Source organism: Schistocerca gregaria, chromosome X (genome assembly GCF_023897955.1).
Source record: "Schistocerca gregaria isolate iqSchGreg1 chromosome X, iqSchGreg1.2, whole genome shotgun sequence".
In the NCBI taxonomy this organism is placed as follows: Eukaryota; Metazoa; Arthropoda; class Insecta; order Orthoptera; family Acrididae; genus Schistocerca; species Schistocerca gregaria.
Genome location: NC_064931.1, coordinates 160554570 through 160574920, shown reverse-complemented (window position 1 = coordinate 160574920; position 20351 = coordinate 160554570). Strand labels below are relative to the sequence as shown.

General features: G+C 45.9%; 1 protein-coding gene across 7 annotated transcripts in view; it reads right to left on the bottom strand.

Annotated features, from left to right (window-relative positions):
* Positions 1 to 20351, bottom strand: part of LOC126298395 (ligand of Numb protein X 2-like) — a 524161-nt gene that overhangs the window by 271068 nt on the left and 232742 nt on the right. For all 7 annotated transcript variants that reach the window (XM_049989706.1, XM_049989703.1, XM_049989704.1 and 4 more), the window contains one exon: positions 5136 to 5442. In XM_049989706.1, coding sequence (XP_049845663.1) covers positions 5136 to 5410 — 275 coding nt within the window. In that variant the 5' untranslated portion in view covers positions 5411 to 5442. The remainder of the gene's footprint in view (positions 1 to 5135; positions 5443 to 20351) is intronic.

Below are 20351 nucleotides of genomic sequence, written 5' to 3'. Positions count from 1 at the left end.
ATACTCGCGTATAGCGAAAATGTGCAGTTTCAATAATACACCGCAATAAAGATCTCTCGAAAACGCGTCGTCTTTAGTACGGTTTGATGTGTCACAGTGGCAGGAAGATATATCAAATCCTTACTGTCAGTCTTTCCACCACATTCAAGTAGGAATAACATAGTAGGTATTCGACATCGAAGGAAGAGCAGGATTTTCCATCACGGGTTGTTTTAGAAAGCGCGATAGAGCGTACGTTCGTCAACATACCTGTTCCCTCATATCTTATGAAAAAATTAAGACGTCATTTCACCGAGGAAACAAAACATTATAGGTCACTGGCCATTAAAATTGCTACACCACGAAGATGACGTGCTACAGACGCGAAATTTAACGGACAGGAAGAAAATGCTGTCATATGCAAATTATTACGTTTTCAGAGCATTCACACAAGATTGGCGCCGGTGGCGACACCTACAACGTACTGACACGAGGAAAGTTTCCATACACAAACAGCAGTTGACCGGCGTTGCCTGGTGAAACGTTGTTGGGATGCCTCGTGTAAGGGGGAGAAATGCGTACTATCACGTTTCCGATTTTGATAAAGGTCCTCCTTACACGAGGCATCCCAACAACATCGCGATTGCGGTTTATCGTATGGCGACATTGCTGCTCGCGTAGGTCGAGATCGAATGACTGTTAGCAGAATATGGAATCGGTGGGTTCAGCAGGGTAATATGGAACGCCGTGCTGGATCCCAACGGCCTCGTAAAACTAGCAGTCGAGATGACAGGCATCTTATCCGCATGGCTGTAACGGATCTTGCTGCCACGTCTCGATCCCTGAGTTCGACGACGTTTGCAGCAGCATTCAGTATCAGCTCGGAGACCACGGCTGCAGCTACCCTTGACGCTCTATCACAGACAGAAGCGCCGGCGATGGTGTACTCAACGACGAACCTGGGTGCACGAATGGCAAAACGTCTTTTTTTCGGATGAATCCAGGTTCTGTGTACAGCATCATGATGGTCGCATCCGTGTTTGGCGACATCACGGTGAACGCACATTGGAAGCGTGTATTCGTCATCACCATACTGGCGTATCACCAGGCGTGATAGTATTGAGTGCCATTGGTTACACGTCTAGGTCACATCTTGTTCGCATTGACGGCACTTAGGAAAGTGGACGTTACACTTCAGATGTGTTACGACCCGTGGCTCGACCCTTCATTCGATCCCTGCCAAACCCTACATTTCAGCAGGATAATGTACGACCGCATGTTGCAGTTCCTGTACGGGCTTTTCTGGATACAGAAAATGTTCGACTGCTCCCCTGGCCAGCACGTTCTCCAGTCACTACTCTTGATTAACTGTGGTATCGTGTTGAAGGTGCATGGGCAGCTGTACCTGTTCACGCCGTCCAAGCTGTGTTTGACTTAATGTCAGGCGTATCAACGCCGATATTACTGCCAGAGGTGGTTGTTCTGGGTACTGATTTCTCAGGATCTATGCACCCAAATTGCGTGAAAATGTAATCACATGTCAGTAGTATAATATATTTGTCCAACGAATACCCGTTTGTCTTCTGCATTTCTTCTTGGTGTAGCAATTTTAATGGCCAGTCGTGTAATAATGTATAAAAGTGTGTGTCTAGTTGCTGTGGAGGAAGCAGAACAGCTCGTACCTGAAGAAAAGCAAGGAGGCAACATGTAGATACTCTGCCAGTGGAGATCTATATTAGTAAACGACTAACCTAGCTCACGGTACACTGTTTCAGTTGCAGGCACAATATCTGACGGCGTGCAGGAGCAACAAAAATTTGATTACATTTCGCATAATTTTGACCGAATTCAAAAATTTATAGCGCTGCCGTAATCTACCAGTTAAGAGGTATAGTTCTATGCTGAAGGTTTAACACATTAACGCACATACTACATTTAGGAACTGTGTATACGTCTCGAGGCCGTGTAACTCAAGGCGCGCGTATTACGCGAGACTACATTCGTCCAGTATTACAGAATGTGAGTACTTAACGACTTCCAACACACTGAACACACAATTTCTAACATTTTCTAAACTTTACATAACATCAAATACTCGATACATTAACTCATTTGTAAAGGAATGTATCATTGCACGGGGATTTACTGGTGCTCCGATATTTAGCACGGAAAGAGCCATATCAGCAGGAACAGCGAGCCCTGGGGCAAAGTAGTACAGGGTGTCCACAATGAGACTCCAACATTTTAATATCCTGTATCTTTCACATTTCAGATGGTGGACCTGTGAATCCTGAAGGGGCAGACAGAGCAACTCAACAAGTTTGTGGTATGCAAATTTTATACGCGAGTGGCCGTAGTGGAGCTGCAATCAATTGTTTTAGCAAAATGGAGGATATTAAGGAGCGTGCACAAGTGGTCTAGTGGTATGCAGAGACAAAATCGGCGACTCAAGTGCAAAGAAACTTTCGTCGAGTTTATAACAAAGCGCCCCGTCGTTGAAGACTATAAAGAAGTGGTGTGATCAGTTTTTGACTACTGGGAGTGTTGCGAAAGGGCACGGTGGTGGTAAGCCTGGGATCAGGGATATCATGTGGAACAAGTAGGGCGGTCATTCGAACAAAGTCCACAGAAGTCAGTGCGACAGGCAGCACGAGAACTTGGTATGAAACGTTCAACAGTGCACAAAGTGCTTCATCAGCGATTACATTAGTACGCATATAAAGCGCAGGTAGTGCAAGAAATCAAGCCGGATGATCGACAAAGACGAGAAGAATTTGCATGTGTCATTTTAGATCGCACTGCCGCGGACGAGACATTTTCGTCACGCGTGATGTTTACTGACGAGGCAACCTTTCACGTGTCAGGGGCTGTCAATCTTCACAATGTGCGCATCTGGGGTCCGAAAATCCACATGCACCTAGGGAACACATGCGCGACAGTCCGAAAGTTAATTTGCGGTGTGGTTTGATGAAAAATCGCATTGTTGGGCCGTTTTTCTTTCAGGAGCCGACTGTGGATGGGGCCATCTACCTGGACATGTTGGAACAATTTGCCGTGCCACAGGTAACAGGCCTGCAGCCGAATGTGATTTTTCAACCGGACGGTGCACCACCCCATTGGAGCCCTGATCTCTGAAAATTTTTAAATGACACATTCCCGCAACGTGGCCGTGGCCGTGGAGGTCCAATTCCTTGGCCGCCACGTTCGTCCGACAAAACCCAACTCGATTTTTTCTTGTGGGGTTACGTGAAAGACTAGGTATATGCTACACCAGCAAAGGATCTGCCAGACTTGAAACAGCGCATAAGAATTGTCATCAACTCTGTCACAGAACAGATGCTCCGCAACACACGGCACGAAATCGATTATACAGGGTGTTACAAAAAGGTACGGCCAAACTTTCAGGAAACATTCCTCACACACAAAGAAAGAAAATATGTTATGTGGACATGTGTCCGGAAACGCTTACTTTCCATGTTAGAGCTCATTTTATTACTTCTCTTCAAATCACATTAATCATGAAATGGAAACACACAGCAACAGAATGTACCAGCGTGACTTCAAACACTTTGTTACAGGAAATGCTCAAAATGTCCTCCGTTGGCGAGGATACATGCATCCACCCTCCGTCGCATGGAATCCCTGATGCGCTGATGCAGCCCTGGAGAATGGCGTATTGTATGAGAGCCGTCCACAATACGAGCACGAAGAGTCTCTACATTTGGTACCGGGGTTGCGTAGACAAGAGCTTTCAAATGCCCCCATAAATGAAAGTCAAGAGGGTTGAGGTCAGGAGAGCGTGGAGGCCGTGGAATTGGTCCGCCTCTGCCAATCCATCGGTCACCGAATCTTTTGTTGAGAAGCGTACGAACACATCGACTGAAATGTGCAGGAGGTCCATCTTGCATGAACTACATGTTGTGTCGCACTTGTAAAGGTACATGTTCTAGCAGCACAGGTAGAGTATCCCGTATGAAATCATGATAACGTGCTCTATTGAGCCTAGGTGGAAGAACATGGGGCCCAATCAAGACATCACCAACAATGCCTGCCCAAACGTTCACAGAAAATCTGTTGATGACGTGATTGCATAATTGCGTGCGGATTCTCGTTAGCCCACACATTTTGATCGTGAAAATTTACAATTTGATCACGTCGGAATGAAGCCTCATCCGTAAAGAGAACATTTGCACTGAAATGAGGATTGACACATTGTTGGATGAACCATTCGTAGAAGTGTACCTATGGAGGCCAATAAGCTGCTGATAGTGCCTGCACACGCTGTACATTGTAGGGGAAACATGTGGTTCTCCCGTAGCTCTCTCCATACAGCGACGTGGTCAACGTTACCTTGTACAGCAGCAACTTCTCTGACGCTGACATTAGGGTTATCGTCAACTGCACGAAGAATTGCCTCGTCCATTACAGGTGTCCTCGTCGTTCTAGGTCTTCCCCAGTCGCGAGTCATAGGCTGGAATGTTCAATTGCTTAGAAACTCTTCCTGTCGGGACACCTTGGTTCTGGAAATCTGTCTCGATAGAAACGTACCGTGGCACGGCTATTGCCCCGTGCTAATCCATACATCAAATGGGCATCTGCCAACTCCGCATTTGTAAACATTGCACTGACTGCAAAACCACGTTCGTGATGAACACTAACCTGTTGATGCTACGTATTGATGGGCTCCATGCTAGTACTGCAGAGCAATGAGTCGCATGTCAACACAAGCACCGAAGTCAACATTACCTTCCTTCAATTGGGCCAACTAGCGGTGAATCGAGGAAGTACAGTACATACTGACTAAGCTAAAATGACCTCTAACATGGGAATTAAGTGTTTCATGTCACATGTCCACATAACATCTATTCTCTATTTGTGTGTGAGGAGTGTTTCGTGAAAGTTTGGCCGTACCTTTTCGTAACACCCTGTAGCCTTGATATTCTTCGCGCTACCCGTGGCGCCCATGTTCAAGTGTACTGAACCGTCGACCTGTGTATGAAAACTTGATGAGCTGCTGTACGATTTCCCTGTATTTGTTCGTCAATAAATTGTGTTTCCTCTCAGATTTTATGAGTTCAAATGTTGGAGCCTCGTTGTGGAAACCCTGCATTACTGGCAGGCGGCTTTTAACAACTGTAGCAAACGAAGCGACTGACTTGCGTAGAACGAAGCTGGACGGCGAGCAGAGCGGCTGGTTGGGCGGCACGGGCTGGCGGTCGACGGGGCAGGCGCGGTGCGTGCGCAGGTAGCCGCGCAGGCACGGCTCGCAGAAGGTGTGTCCGCACGCCATGTCGACGGGCGCCACCAGCGGCTGCAGGCAGATGTGGCACGTGAGGTCGTCGTCGACGGCGGCCGCGTACTCGTACACGTGCGGCTCGCGGCCGCCGTGCTGCACGCCGCACGCCGCGCACTTGCCGCCACCAGTCTCCATTGTGGCATCACCGACGCTCTAAATCATTCTGCCTGTAACACAACGCACAATTTCATTCACTTCGTCTACATTACTCAGTTTAGTTCAGGTCGCTTACTATTACAACCGACATGGTTATCATTTTGTTGTTCTCGAGCATGATGCTTATAAGTGACTGTGGAGGCCTAAGACTTATTTATTTATTTAACCTAATCAGATTAGGGCCATCAGGCCCTCTCTCACATCGGACCAGTGTTCCACACACGCAGCATTTCGCACATCAGAGTTACAACATTAACAATAGTTTAAAAAAGAAAATTAGATTACTCTAGTGACAAAATGACCCAATAAAGTAAATGCTGGCAGAATTTTTACAACAGGTACTATACATACAAATTATGATAAATACAATAACAGTAACTGTTGTGTACATCGTTCCGCGTTGTCAGCGGGTACACAACTCTCCCACTAGAGCGCGCCCCGCTAAGCACAACAGCGCAGGCGCAGCGCTCGGCCGTCTCCGCACTACGAGATGCCGCTGCCATAGAGAGAGCTTAAATTCTGCTTCCGCTGATCCGCGTATTAATATGTAAGGCAGCCAGTGAGATTGCTGCTAACGCAGACCCTTTTCTCCTCGCGGATCACACTCGCGCAGTGACACGTGAACGCGCGCGGTATTATAACGACTGTACATTTGTCGGCACTGTACCAGTCTGTACAAGTTCTACAATTGTCTGTACCGGTCCATAGTCAAGCTTCAGTCTGCGCCTAATAAGATTACCATATTCCTGTACATAGCCATGAAGATAGATGTATAGACACTTTTGTCAAGCATCAGAGATATACGTGAGAATAAGATTAACGTACCAATACCAAAGGAACTTCAGATTGTCAATTGTAAATAGCATCCAGAACCAAGTTAAGTAATTTTTATGCTTGTTATTATTTTAATAAATGTGTGTGACAATTAATCAAGTTCTGTTTAAAGTTGGTCACTGTCAATCTGCTACTCTAAGCGTGCTAGTGGCATTTCTATCGTCTGACCTAACGGCAGAAGATAAACACGCCACGATAAGACTACGAGACATATTGCTGACACACTCTTACTTCGTTAGAGCGACAAGTCAAATAATCTGATGGTGTGTGTACTCAAGGTCTTACAGTACGCGCACCAGAAAAACAATAAAATAAATCGAATAATAATGATAAACACGATAAAAATTGTCAATAGTAATGAAAATTTGTGCACATGTACATTAATATCTTGGTGTGAAAAGTATATGTTTACTAGTATAGCGAGTTTTGGGGAGGGGAGATGTATGGAGGAGGAAAGAGGGAATGAATGTGGTGAAGTGCATTCATCTACAGAGGAAGGCATTACTGTTGCTATTGTAGATACGTCATTGACTGTTTTTTGAAGTCGGACATGTTCTTAAGTTCTCTAACATAACGAGGGATGTTATTCCAGAGTCGGGTTCCCGCTACTGTAAAGGACTTAGAGAAGGTGACTGAGTAATCCAGTGGAACAGAGAGGATTTTATTATGATGGGAACCTGTGTTTCTGTCATGTTGTTCCGACATAAGATAGAGAGATATGAGGGACAGTGTACATTTATAAGTCAGTAGATGAGACAGAGTGTATGGAAATCTATCCGTTTGTCTGCACGCAGCCAGGACAATTTTGCATATGCTGGTAAAATGTAATCAAAAAGTCGAACGTCACAGATATATCGGACTTTTCCTGAGAGAGGCCTTGTAGGATAATATCGCTGTAGTCAATGATTGGGGGTATAAGCGTTTCTGCAAATTTCCTTTTCAGATCGAAAGGGAAGAGATTTTTATATTTTTGTAGGACATGAAGGGATGCTGATGCTTTTTTGCACAATGCAGTTACGTGCTCTGTCCAATTTAGATTTTCATCTATTATTACTCCCAAACTCTTTGCCGAGGGAGAGAAGTTAATATTTGTTCCATTTAGGATAAGAGATGGTACGGATTCCCAATCTTTTGGGCTAATTGAGCTTAGAGTGACCAACATGTACCGCTTGGGTTTTAGATGGGTTTAGTTTTAGTCCTATGCCCTGTGCCCATTTTGATAGTGCATCGCCGGCCGCGGTGGTCTAGCGGTTCTAGGCGCTCAGTCCGGAACCGCGGGACTGCTACGGTCACAGGTTCGAATCCTGCCTCGGGCATGGATGTATGTGCTGTCCTTAGTTAGGTTTAAGTAATTCTAAGTTCTAGGGGACTGATGACCACAGATGTTAATTCCCATAGTGCTCAGAGCCATTTGAACCATTTTTTTGATAGTGCATCGAGGTCAGTATTGATATTTTCAATAGCTTTCTTAAGATTGCTTGGTTTCGCACTTATAGTTAACGATATATGCATTGATGAGCCAAAGAAACTGGTACACCTGCCTAATATCGAGTAGGGCACCAGCGAGCACGCAGAAGTGCCGTAACACGACGTCGTATGGACTCGACTCATGTCTGAAGTAGTGCTGGAGGGAATTGACACTACGGATACTGCAGGGCTGTCCATAAATCCGAAAGAATACTAGGGGGTGGAGATCTCTTCTAAACAGCACGTTGTAAGGCATCCCGATATGCTCCATAATGTTCATATCTGGGGAGCTTGGTGGCCAGTGGAAATGCTTGAACTCGGGAGACTGTTCTTGGAGTCACTCTGTAGAAATTACGGACGTGTAGCATGTCGGATTGTCCTCCTGGAACAGCCCCTAGTTCGTCGGAATGCACAATGGACATGAAGGTGATCAGACAGGATGCTTACGTACGTTGTCAGAGTCGTATCTAGACGTATCAAGAATCCCATATCACTCCAACGCACACGCCTCACACCATTACAGAGCCTCGACCAGCTTTACCAGTCCCCTGCTGGCATACAATGTCCATGAATTCATGCGGTTGTCTCCATACCTATACGAGTCCATCCTCTCGATACAATTTGAAACGGGAATCGTCCGACCAGGCAACATGTTTCCAGTCATCGAAAGTACAATGCCGGTGTTGACGGGCCCAGGCGAGGCGTAAAGCTTTGTGTCATGCAATAATCAAGGGTACACGAGGGAGCCTTCGGCTCCGAAAGCCCATGTCGATGATGTTTCGTTGAATAGTTCGCACGCTGACACTTAGTGATGACCCAGCATTGAAATCTGCGGCAGTTTGCGGAAATATTGCACTTCTGTTCCGTTGAACGACTGTAGAGTGGTCGTTGGTCCCGTTCTTGCAGGATCTTTCTCCGGTCGCAGCGAAGTCGGAGATTTGATGTTATACCAGATTCCTGATATTCACGGTACAATCGTGAAATTGTCGTACAGGAAAATCCCCACTTCATCGCTACCTCAGAGATTCTGTTTCCATCGCTGGTGTGCCACGTCCAAACTCACTTAAAACTTGATACCCTGCCATATTAGCAGTAGTAACAGATCTAACAACTCCGCCAGACAATTGTTGTCTTATATGGGCGTTGCCGATCGCAGCGCCGTATTCTGCCTGTTTATATATCTCTATAATTGAATACGCATGCCTACACCAGTTTCTCTGGCGCTTCAGTGTGTATCGATCATCGTGCTGTACGCTCTTCTACATCTACCTCCAAACTCCGCACACGTCACTGCGTGCTACAGCCGTACCGCTATCGACCTACCCCCTCTTCCTCCGCAACCCACTACACTCTCAAAAAATGTGTTTACACTACTTTCACGGATGGAGTAACCAGAATCTCCCGCTAAGATATCTGTGGGATGCTACAAACAAAAAGTTTCGACACGTGCGGGGGAACAAAAAAATGCCAAGGCTAAGTAGTGTTATCTGTAAGATGGGTCAACGACGTCACATGGAGACCAAATTTCATGACAGCTCAGTCCATCGTCACCGTGGACGTGTCGTACGATGCGAAGGTCGTCACACACCCTCTTACCGCGTTTCACTCTTGCTCTTGATGCCTCTGTGATGGACGTCAGAACCGCGACGGCCAGTTTTGAAATTACACGCTCTTCTTATAAGCGGCCGACATTTCACACACACGGGTGCTGGTAATCGACACGAAAAGGCCTCAGGAGATGGCACAATGGGCGTCAGTGAAACTACACCTTTCCCTGGGGGCGTTCATTCCCACACATTTCGCGGTCTATAACGACACAAAATGACGTTCTAGCCAACATTGGACAGTGCTTACAACCTTAGACGATTCAACTCTTCTCTGAGGACATCAATCGACTGCAGCCCATCTGAACGAGGTCGTGCCCCGCTGGAGTGTAGCGGAACCGCAATTTTTGCTCTGGCATATAACGTGGAGCCACTAAAGGCTTTTCAAAACCGCTGATGAAATGTGGACGTGACCCGAAGCAGCAAAGGGTGTTAATGCTTGTTTTAGCCCTCTTGTGGCTGGATAACTGGGAGGGCGTGTAGACTGTTGCGACATGGACACATGCGTGGTTAGAAAAACGGCAGAGTGTCTAAGTACCCCCCTTCCCTTCCCCCTCCCTCCCATCCAGTTCGATAACACCGTCAGTGCCACCCGCGCACCTCTGTTGTGCGCTTTAAAAATGTCCCTGTATAAAGACATACATTCAGTTCCTAGGCTCCAATATGATAGACATCCCTTACATTTCGCATAAGGCCGGCAGGTTCTGTTTCAGAGACGTACTGCCACTCAGCCGAGATATATCGAAATGGTTGCCTGTCGCACTGGTGCCTATGAATTTGTAAATGGCTGTCTCTGTACAGGCACATATTTTTAAATTGCCCAACGAAGCAGTACAGATGGCACCGAAGTTGTTGCCGAAATGAGGAGTCTTAGAGTGAGCCTTTGCCATTTTATTCACTCATCTGTCAATGTCACATCCCCTGTTATCACGCCAAGGAGAGCTTTAAACAAGAGGGCTCGAAAAGCATAAACAACTTTCGCTGCTCGGATCACGTTCAAATTTCGTCAAATGACTAATCGGTCCCTAGCTGTCCCACTCTGTATGCCAGAGAAAAAATAAGGGTTGCGCTACACTCCAAAGGAGAGCGATCACTTTGAGACAGATTGGGGGTCCACGATGTCCTTAGGTAAGGGTTGAATCGTCCGCGCTGTGTCAGGAATGTGTATAACATCTAGAACTCATCCCGTTGCTCATCTGAATTGCAGGACGATCTGCAGCGAATTGACGCATGGTGCAGGGAATGGCAATTGAATCTCAATGTAGACAAGTGTAATGTGCTGCGAATACATAGAAAGAAAGATCGTTTATCATTTAGGTACAATACAGCAGGTCAGCAGCTGGAAGCAGTTAATTCCATAAATTATCTGGAAGTAGACATTAGGGGCTATTTAAAATGGATGACCACATAAAATTAATCGTCGGTAAAGCAGATGCCAGACTAAGATTCATTGGGAGAAACCTAAGGAAATTCAGTCCGAAAACAAAGGAAGTAGGTTACAGTACACTTTTTCGCCCACTGCTTGAATACTGCTGAGGAGTGTGGAATCCGTACCAGATAGGGTTGATAGAAGAGAGAGAGAAGATCCAACGGAGGGCAGAGCGCTTCGTTATAGCATCATTTAGTATTCGCGAAAGCGTTACGGAGATGGTAGGTAAACTCCAGTGTAAGACTCTGCAGGAGAGACGCTCAGTAGCTCGGTACGGGCTTTTGTCGAAGTTTCGAGAACATACCTACACCGAGGAGTCAAGCAGTATATTGCTCCCTCCTACGTATATCTCGCGAAGAGACCATGAGGATAAAATCAGAGAGATTAGAGGTCACACAGAGGCATACCGACAATCATTCTTTTCACGAACAATATGAGACTGGTATAGAAGGGAGAACAGATAGAGGTACTCAAGGTACGCTCCGCTACAAACCGTCAGGTGGCTTGCGGAGTATGGATGTAGATCGCATTGCAAACTGTCGTTTTCGACCGCGAGATGTATGTGAATCAACGCGCAAAGGGAAAGTGTGTTTTCATTGAAGGAAGAAAGACTGAGCTTAACGTCCCGTCGACATTGAGGTCATTACAGACTGAGCACATGCTCGGATTGTGTCAAGGATCGAGAAGGAAATCGGCCGTGCCTTTTCAAAGAAACCATCCCAGCATTTGCTTGGAGCGATTTAACGAAACCACTGAAAACATAAATGGTGGCCTGACGCAGGTTTGAACCGTTGTCCTTCCGAATACGAGTCCAGTGTGTTAACCACTCCGCCACCTTGCTCGGTTTTTCACTGATGCTCTTTATGCCACCTCCTGAGGCATTTTCGTGTCGATTTTGAATGCTCATGTGTCTGCAATGTTTTCCTCAGACACCCATGAGAAAACATGGTGATTTCTACGCTGGGAGTTGCGGTTCCAACCTCCGTGGAAGAGGCGTCAAGAGAATGTGTGAAATGTGGATAAAACTGTGAGTGACGACGTTCGCATCGTGTGACACGCCAATGGTGACGTTCGGAAGGATTATGGTGAAATTTGGTGCCAATGTCACTTCATCAACGCACATTACACCTCACACGATCTTCTGAGCTCTGATTTTTTTTCCCGTACGTGTCGTCAGCGTGCCGTTTGAATCGTCGCCAAGCCCGAGCGAAACGTCACAGGGTGCCACGCTTCTGCACAATTACAGGGAAAGGCCGTAGCCACTTTTGATCCTCATTTCAAAACCTCTGCGTCGCAATGGGAGACAATTACGGAGATTCGAAAATGTGCCCCTGTAATTGTGCTGAGCAGTGAACGTCTTACATCACGATCGGCCACGGTGCGCAAAACGAGGAGTGTGCAGAATGTGTCTGCGGTCCGAGGTTCAGCCTGTCTCCACACTAATCGGGACGTCTCGGATTTCCTCGGTCCTACTCGGAAGTACTCGGTACAACGCGACACTTCATATGGCAGTGCTGAGCCAGGAGGTTGGTCGAACATGAGCGATAGGCTTATCTTCGGCGCGTCCCCGGGCATGAGCATCTTTGCGTTTTCGGCTGGGGCGCGCGGGACGGCGCGAGGTAGTCGGTTTGGGGCGGCCGGTGAGACTGGCGGTGTTGTGGCTCGGGCGTAAGCACATGTGTGATTTGTGTTACGCTGGGGCTGTTTGCGAATCGTGAAACTCCTGCGGCGGTTACTGGTTCCCTGGAAGGCATTTCGTGTAAACTGTGCCAAGCCTCGCAGTGAGAGGGGAATCCGGAGTCGGAGTCGGTGTCGGCCTAGATGTTTGTACAAATTGAGGTGCCTGTGTGAGAAGCACGGCGTGGGCCTACATCTACATTTATACTCTGCAAGCCACCCAACGGTGTGTGGCGGAGGGCACTTTACGTGCCACTGTCATTACCTACTTTTTCTGTTCCAGTCGCGTGTGGTTCGCGGGAAGAACGATTGCCGGAAAGCCTCCGTGCGCGCTCGAATCTCTCTAATTTTACATTCGTGATCTCCTCGGGAGGTATAAGTAGGGGGAAGCAATATATTCGAACCTCATCCAGAATAGCACCCTCTCGACATGGTGAGCAAGCTCCACCGCGATGCAGAGCGGCTCTCTTGCAGAGTCTGCCACTTGAGTTTGCTAAACATCTCCGTAACGCTATCACGAAAATAACCCTGTGACGAAACGCGCCGCTCTTCTTTGGATCTCCTCCGTCAACTCGATCTGGTACGGCTCCCACACTGATGAGCAATACTCAAGTATAAGTCGAAGGAGTGTTTTGTAAGCCAACCGTCCTTCTGGCAGCCACCGCAAGCGGATGTTCGGACGGAATGTCTACAGTTTGTGGTAAGCATAGTGTGAAAAAGTTCTCGTAGGATGTGCTCCCGGCCTGACTCTTAGCCTGTGTTATTTGTGGGTGCCGACCCCTTGTCTGTTACTGCTTCCGTGTGTCCTTTAAGATTTCACAGCAAAACTGTGTTTTTGTGGCATTCTGTGTTTCAGGCTCAGCCTCCGCCTAGAAAAGGGAAAGATTTGGAATTCCTTAATGCTGTAATTTAAACATATAAATGAAAAAATTTTTTATTCCTGTTTAATGCCAGACAGATTCAAATTTAGTTTACCTGGATATTGGCTTAACTCATGCTTCACGCACCACGCACTAAATCAGCTGATATTGATTTTTTTTTTAATTCCAGTTTAATGTCAGACAGATTCAAATTTATTTTGCCTGGTTATTGGCTTAACTCGCGCTTCACGCACTAAATCAGCTGACATTGCAATTGTTTTTTTTTTCCTGCTTAATGTCAGACATATTCAAATGTAACTTCATTTATGTATTTGAAATAAATGTGTTGGATTGACCTTAATGAATTATGTGCAATCGACGTAAGGGACCCAGTGCTTAACAGTGACGTGTGGTTCGGGTTGTGAGCCCCGTGCTCGGACCAAGTACTATGTAAAATTTTTCGGTCGGCGCTATTTCCTTCAGTTCGGCAGAATTGTTGTGTCAGCTCTGTTTATACTACGCTATTTGATCGTGGTATAAAGGAAGTTCACAGGTACAGTGGATGTTTGCACAAAAAAGGCTGTCTACCGACGTATCGGCACACCATTAAAAATGAATGGGAATCACAGAAGGATGAGAATTATCATTACCTAATAAGCAGTCGCATAACAGACAGATACCTCAAATTTTCTATGGAATGACATTAAAACAGCGTGCAGAAAGAATTTAAAGATTTAAATGTCGATGAAATAGGAAAGAAGTACAACGATAGAGAGACGATTGTGCTAAATTTGTAGGTATGGAGCACGTGGTGGTACGAATTGTGAATTTCCTGCAGTGATACGCATTATTATACTGTGAACTGCAACAGTTTTTGATGGAACTGAACGAAGAGTGCGGACACACATATATATATGGAGGAAGAAGGAATCAGAGTATCCGGAGTGGATTGCAAACCTTGCAAAGTACACTTGAGTTAGCAAAATGCTGTATAATTATATATGCCCAAATGATGTAGCAGCTGTTTTGTTTAAGTGATAGACCACACATTAACATTTTATAGGGGATCTCTAATTAAAGTTTCCACTTTCAAAACGCTGGTGAAAGAGATCCATTGCTCAAAATGACGTCAAATTTGAACGGCATATTATTGACGCAAGGGGACATCGTGGGAAAAAAATTAACGAAAATTTGATGAATAGAAGTGCTAAGCGTCAGAATATGCACAGAACTGCTGATCAGTTTGCGTCCGAGACGCCCGACAAGATTGTCTCCGTGCTGCTGGCGAAGCTCTTTTACGAGAACTGTGACTGTGCGCCAGTGTCCCTGGAAAAGTTCCGGACACTCAGTTATTTGAAAAAAGGCATTAGTCCGATGTCTGTAATGTGTCTGGAAAAATGATTACAAAATTCGAGAAGACAGGTTCTTTCGAAGTGCAATGCGTCAGAGGGAGGAAAGAAGTTGATCCGACGTCTGTCAAAGAAGAGGCCACAGCATTTCAGGAGACGTTGAATGGTAGTGTGCAGACATGCAGTGCATCGGGAACACTTGAACAGTGGACATGCCTGTGAGCCTGTGAGCACGGTGCAATACAATCCTACGAAACATCACGGACTGCTATCCATACAAAATCACCCATGTTCAAAAGTTGCTTCCTGCTGACGTGCCAGTAAGACAAACGTCCGCTCTGCAATTTCTTGCTCGCAAGGAAGTGGACAATGAATGGCTACGGAACATTCTGTGGACAGACAACGTCCATTTCCATCTCCAAAGGCATGTCAATATGCAGAACTGCATGTATATCGACTGGTACCACTTCATTCTGCACAGGTGACTCTGTGCTGTGGGTTCATGGCATCGTGTATTGTAGCCCCCCCCCCCACTTTTTTTTTTAGATGAGTCCTTAGGGTTCCGTTACCTGCACCATCAATGGTAAACGCTATGACAGTTTTCTGTCATTCCAACCGATCAACAGCGTAGGATCATTATGGTCATTTTTATGTAAAATGGTGCCCCTCCATAGATTACACAGCCAGCGAAATAGCTGCTGAAGAGGCATTTCGGAAACACTAGAATTATCAGTTGTCATTTCCCTACAGCCTTGCCATCCACAATGACTCGTCTTTATCCGTATGACATCTGGTTGTAGGTTTATCTGAAACGTGTTGTGTTCAGCACTCGATTTACGAAAGAAGCTGGACTGAAGGGACACACTGCGCAACGCATACTGATCTTGACCCTCGCGACAGTCGATCTTTTGTGGAGCATGTTGCTTCTTGATTTCAACTTGTGGCAGAAAATAGTGCACAGCATATTGAACACATCTTGCGCCAACTACACGTCAGTTAGAAACCTATGTCTTTTGCTACTTATGCAGTGACTGGCCCCAGGAGAATTAAAAGCAGATTTTTTCCCGCACATATGCACCATTCATTGAACCGTGGATCGTTTCAGCGACATCGCAGCTACAGAATATAGGGAAATCTACCAGTAGCCACTGTCTATCACATCAGTGTATGATGACGCAGCACGTAGACCAGTGCATTTGTTTACATCCCCAGAATACATGCAGTCTGTTCTCGATTCTGATTGACTAGAAGATCTATATCTTGAAACATTTCGTGGAAGTGGCGGAATCGAGACATATCGTGGGGATGAGACATCTGAGATGACGTTGACGTAGACGTTAGCTAGGTCCTAAACCCCCAGGAAGCTGTGGTAGGCCGTACGAAACGACACCCAGCTAGTGTGACTATGGTCATACCATAATTTTTCGGACATTTTCCAACTGGAAATGAATACCACCCTACTTGTCAAGAATGCTTATGTTTTGGAGTGTAAATTTGCTGTGATCGGTATTCCGACATGACTGCCTCAGCACATATTCAAAACGCAACTTTGTAAATTTCAACTTCTTTCAAGCGCTACACTCAATCCACTTCATTCGGTGCTCCTTTCCATCTATATATCTTGGTGAAAGCATTCTGTCTACGTGAGCTGACCTCATATTTGCCGCATACACGCTGAAATCTACGAGCGCTCTTGTTTTAATTTCAGCTTTAATGATACACTTCAACGCGGCGTCTCCTGCTTAATTAGGCAAGCGCTAATTGTTAAGTGGCATTTTTAGCACGTATAAAACTCAACCATATGCAGGAATTCGGAGAATTTTGTGGCTATGTTAATTGTAACGGAAAACTTTGTTCCTTTTTTTTTTATAGTTATGGTATTCTGTGCATTAAGTGTTTCGTTTCGAATAGGTGTAACGTAATATTCTATACTTCTTGCTGCCACATTATTGTTCCCGTGTAGGAGAAATGGTACAATGGCGTGCTGAAAGTCATGCCTACGATTTTTTTTATATGTAAATTCTTGATTCTTTGTGTCTACATATTTATTTACCAACATACTTACCGCGGCGCGAATACATTGCTCCCAAGGAGAGGCCAGTTTGTTGTTCCCGAGCGAGGTGGCGCAGTGGTTAGCACACTGGACTCGCGTTCGGGAGGACGCCCTCTATGCGCTCTATAAATGCGAGAGTACCTGGAGCCTCGGTGGCAGTAGCAGGACGACGTCAGAAGATGTCTCCCGCAGATGGAGACGAAACGTCAGGTGGAAGTTTCATACATAGACCACCGTCTCTCAGCCCGAAAGTTTTAACTGAAGACAACACCGGCCGTGAAAGCCTACATTGTATGATTAGAGGGACTGTTAGTTTATAGCAGAAATAAAAACATCAGGAATAAATGCTTGAGCGGGGGGTTGGTAACGAGAGACAGAGTCATGGATAGCTGGTTGGTGGCGGTAGGGATCGAATACATCCCTACTGGACGAGCTGCTCTGGAATTATACAAATAGCTGGTCTGATGGAATACGTCCTGTAGCTTTATTATACCCGTCGTAGTTAAAAAAAAAAAAAAAAGCTATAGCGACAGATTACGAGTCTTGTCTTAAAAAAAAATGGCTCTGAGCACTATGGGACTCAACTGCTGTGGTCATCAGACCCCTAGAACATAGAACTACTTAAACCTAACTAACCTAAGGACATCACACATATCCATGCCCGAGGCAGGATTCGAACCTGCGACCGTAGCAGTCGCACGGTTCCGGACTGCGCGCCTAGAACCGCGAGACCACCGCGGCCGGCAGTCTTGTCTTCATTAACAGAAACACGTGTATGAATATATTCGAGCAGGTACATAGTTGCTGACTGCTGTGTACTGAATCATTCGTGCATGCATCAAACGCATGCACAGCAGTGATAATACTAAATAGTTAGGCGTTGAATCTATAATAGTAGATGTCCTGCCCACTGTCAGTTCAATGACATAATTGCAGCAATGAGTTTAAAAGCAGGATTTGCAGAATGTTTTCTTATTTAGACGACGCAGACGTTGAATTCGACGAAAAGAAAAGTGCGTCATCGGCTTGTTAACTTGTACAATGAGAATCTGCAGTTGGTGGCTGCTGCAGTCCCTGTTACTTAACTCAGTGTGACAACTACTTGTAATTTATGAGTGCTCCATAATCGTTTAATTCACTCGATCAGAACGCTTGTAATTTACAGAAGCAGTGAAAATAGTATTAATCAATAGTGAACATTGTATAATTCACCATTTATGTAGTCTGCTTACTTATTTACTTCTGCATGTAGGAATCTCAATGGAGAGTTTCTGCGATGAATTGTTTTTAGTAGATAATTTCGCCGGTATTGAAAATCGGAGGAATTTGAGTCGCTTACAACTCGCACACGAATCTTCTGTGTGTGTGCGTGTGTGGTGGGAAGAAATCCATTCGTAAGGGCCCCGCACACACACACAGCGCCTCGCCAACTGCTGATCACCGAAGTAACGTACAAGAGAAATATTGCGACCCTCTTTTTCAAAGCAGATGGCTGACAGATGACAGGAAGCATTTCATTTGTAGTCTCCAACTGTTAGAACGGTTACGGTTGCTGTCGACCCCTCCCTCCCCCCCCCCCCCCCCCCTCCCCGCCACGCGCGAAGTTGGGGCTGACAAATAGAGAACAAATAGGTCACCACTGCGCTAGGCCACTGACAAGGAGACCGCTGCCTTTCTCGAGGAACGCAGCGTTTGTCTGGCGTCAGGTCATGACAAAGAGGGCCGCCTGCGATTCTCCGCAACTTAACCAGAACGATTAGTCGTTCTTTTGTTGGCCGCCCAGAGACCGATGGGGCTCGAAACGGATCCTGGCGGCGGCCACCAGAAAGGGCAGGGAATCGCCTCCGCCACTCTCTGCGTCTATCGGTTGCCTGATATGACAACACAACAATCTACCTCTCTGTAATAGTCTGTATTTAGGTTCTAATAGATTTTTTACCGTTACAGCAAGTTCACTTCACCAACTGATCTGCACTGAAATCAAAGAGACAATTTAACCGCATATTTACCCTCTGAAATATACCCAAAACTAGGTAGTTCAAAGTATAGCAACCATCGGATCCCACTTCGAAAGACTCGTTCGTCTCTCAGTTTGGAGACTTTAGGTGTGTGGTATCAATAGCAACGATGCCACGGAATAGTTTCTCAAGTTGGCACTACGAGAGACACAGACGATAGCGCCCTCTAGCCGGTGCTGTCGAGGTCTACGAGTTCCATGACTGCTTCAGCCCATTTCATCAAATGCAGACGGCGGGGACACTTCGCAACTCACCTAAAGTCATGTAATATGTTTGCTTATGTTTATCCACTAGTAAAGGTGCTTTAACTGTATTGGCAGTACCGATATAATTTCCCTTTTCCCGTTCCTACCCACGCGCCGCCTCCCAGGCGGGATACAAAAAGGTGCCTCTCCAGCGCAGCAGACGACACCATCCTTAGCCTGAATAAGTTTGCTCTTCCTACTTCACTAGGAGTGCAGCGCCGTGTTGCTGCAATGAATAGAATCAGACCGGTACAGTAAATGTGTGCGCTCGTTCCAGACGAAGTTGGTAAACCGCAGTTTAAAACCGAAAGCTACACGTCAAAAGATCAACTGCTCTTACATCACCAGCCAGAAGTGGTGTTTCCTATTGTCAAAATGTAGAAGATGGAAGCCCGATGAGTTTGGATCGTTTACGAATGAAATGAGCTCCGTATTTAATAAGACGTTCCGTTTTCTAGGAGACATCATTTGAATACTTGCAATAGTTTGGTGACTCGGTGCAACTTCTGCTGTCATAGTACAAATGTCTCCAAAAAGACTGATACTACCCACACCACAGTAGAATCCTGGAACAGACTTAACAGTTGCCTCGTGGTTGTTGGCCGCGGTGGATGACCTCGCTGAGGATATCTAGCACCTCTACAATATATGGCGAAAGCGCTTATGTTTTTGGGATCTGTGTATCTTCGCGGTGTCTGTATGACTGCCTGGTGTTAATTGCTATATGCAGAAGTGATGATTTTGTATGGTGCACGATACGATTTGTTTTTACTAAAACGATACGATAAAAAATGATGGTACAACCGTTTCGGGTTATAAACTCTCGTTGCAGATCGGTTTCACGCCGAAAACTTCACGATTTCCTCTACAGTTACAGAGCAGTGTAACTAAGTGTCTTGGGCTATAGTTTCCGTATTTCATCATCTGTAGACCACTTTCGCACGGTTTAAACTGTCAGTGCTATACGAATGCTGTATGTTTTGCAGGTCTGTACAAAAATAGTTTTCCGCTGAAATTTTCGTAATTTCTCCGTCTGTAGAAAGAGACAGACAGTGCTCCCACACCAAAAGCTACATTTTGGAGGGTAAATTCAGTAAGAACCAATCGGGATGCTCCATTCATTAGAAGTTCCATGACGTCAGAGTGTCACGAAACATCCTTTGTAGGGAAGCATAAGAGTCTCTAAAGATTGACTCAAACAATACAGGGACAGAACAAGGCTTCTAAGGCAAGTCCCGTGACGTCACTCATGTATTTTTTTGTTCGAGTGTTCAGGGACAAGTTCAAGCAAACCAGCCTCCTCTGGTTCAGACAGGTGGGGTGCTGTCCCTCACCTGATATTGTGGCTCCTGACCAGCACTCTAAGATATCGAATATTCACCGA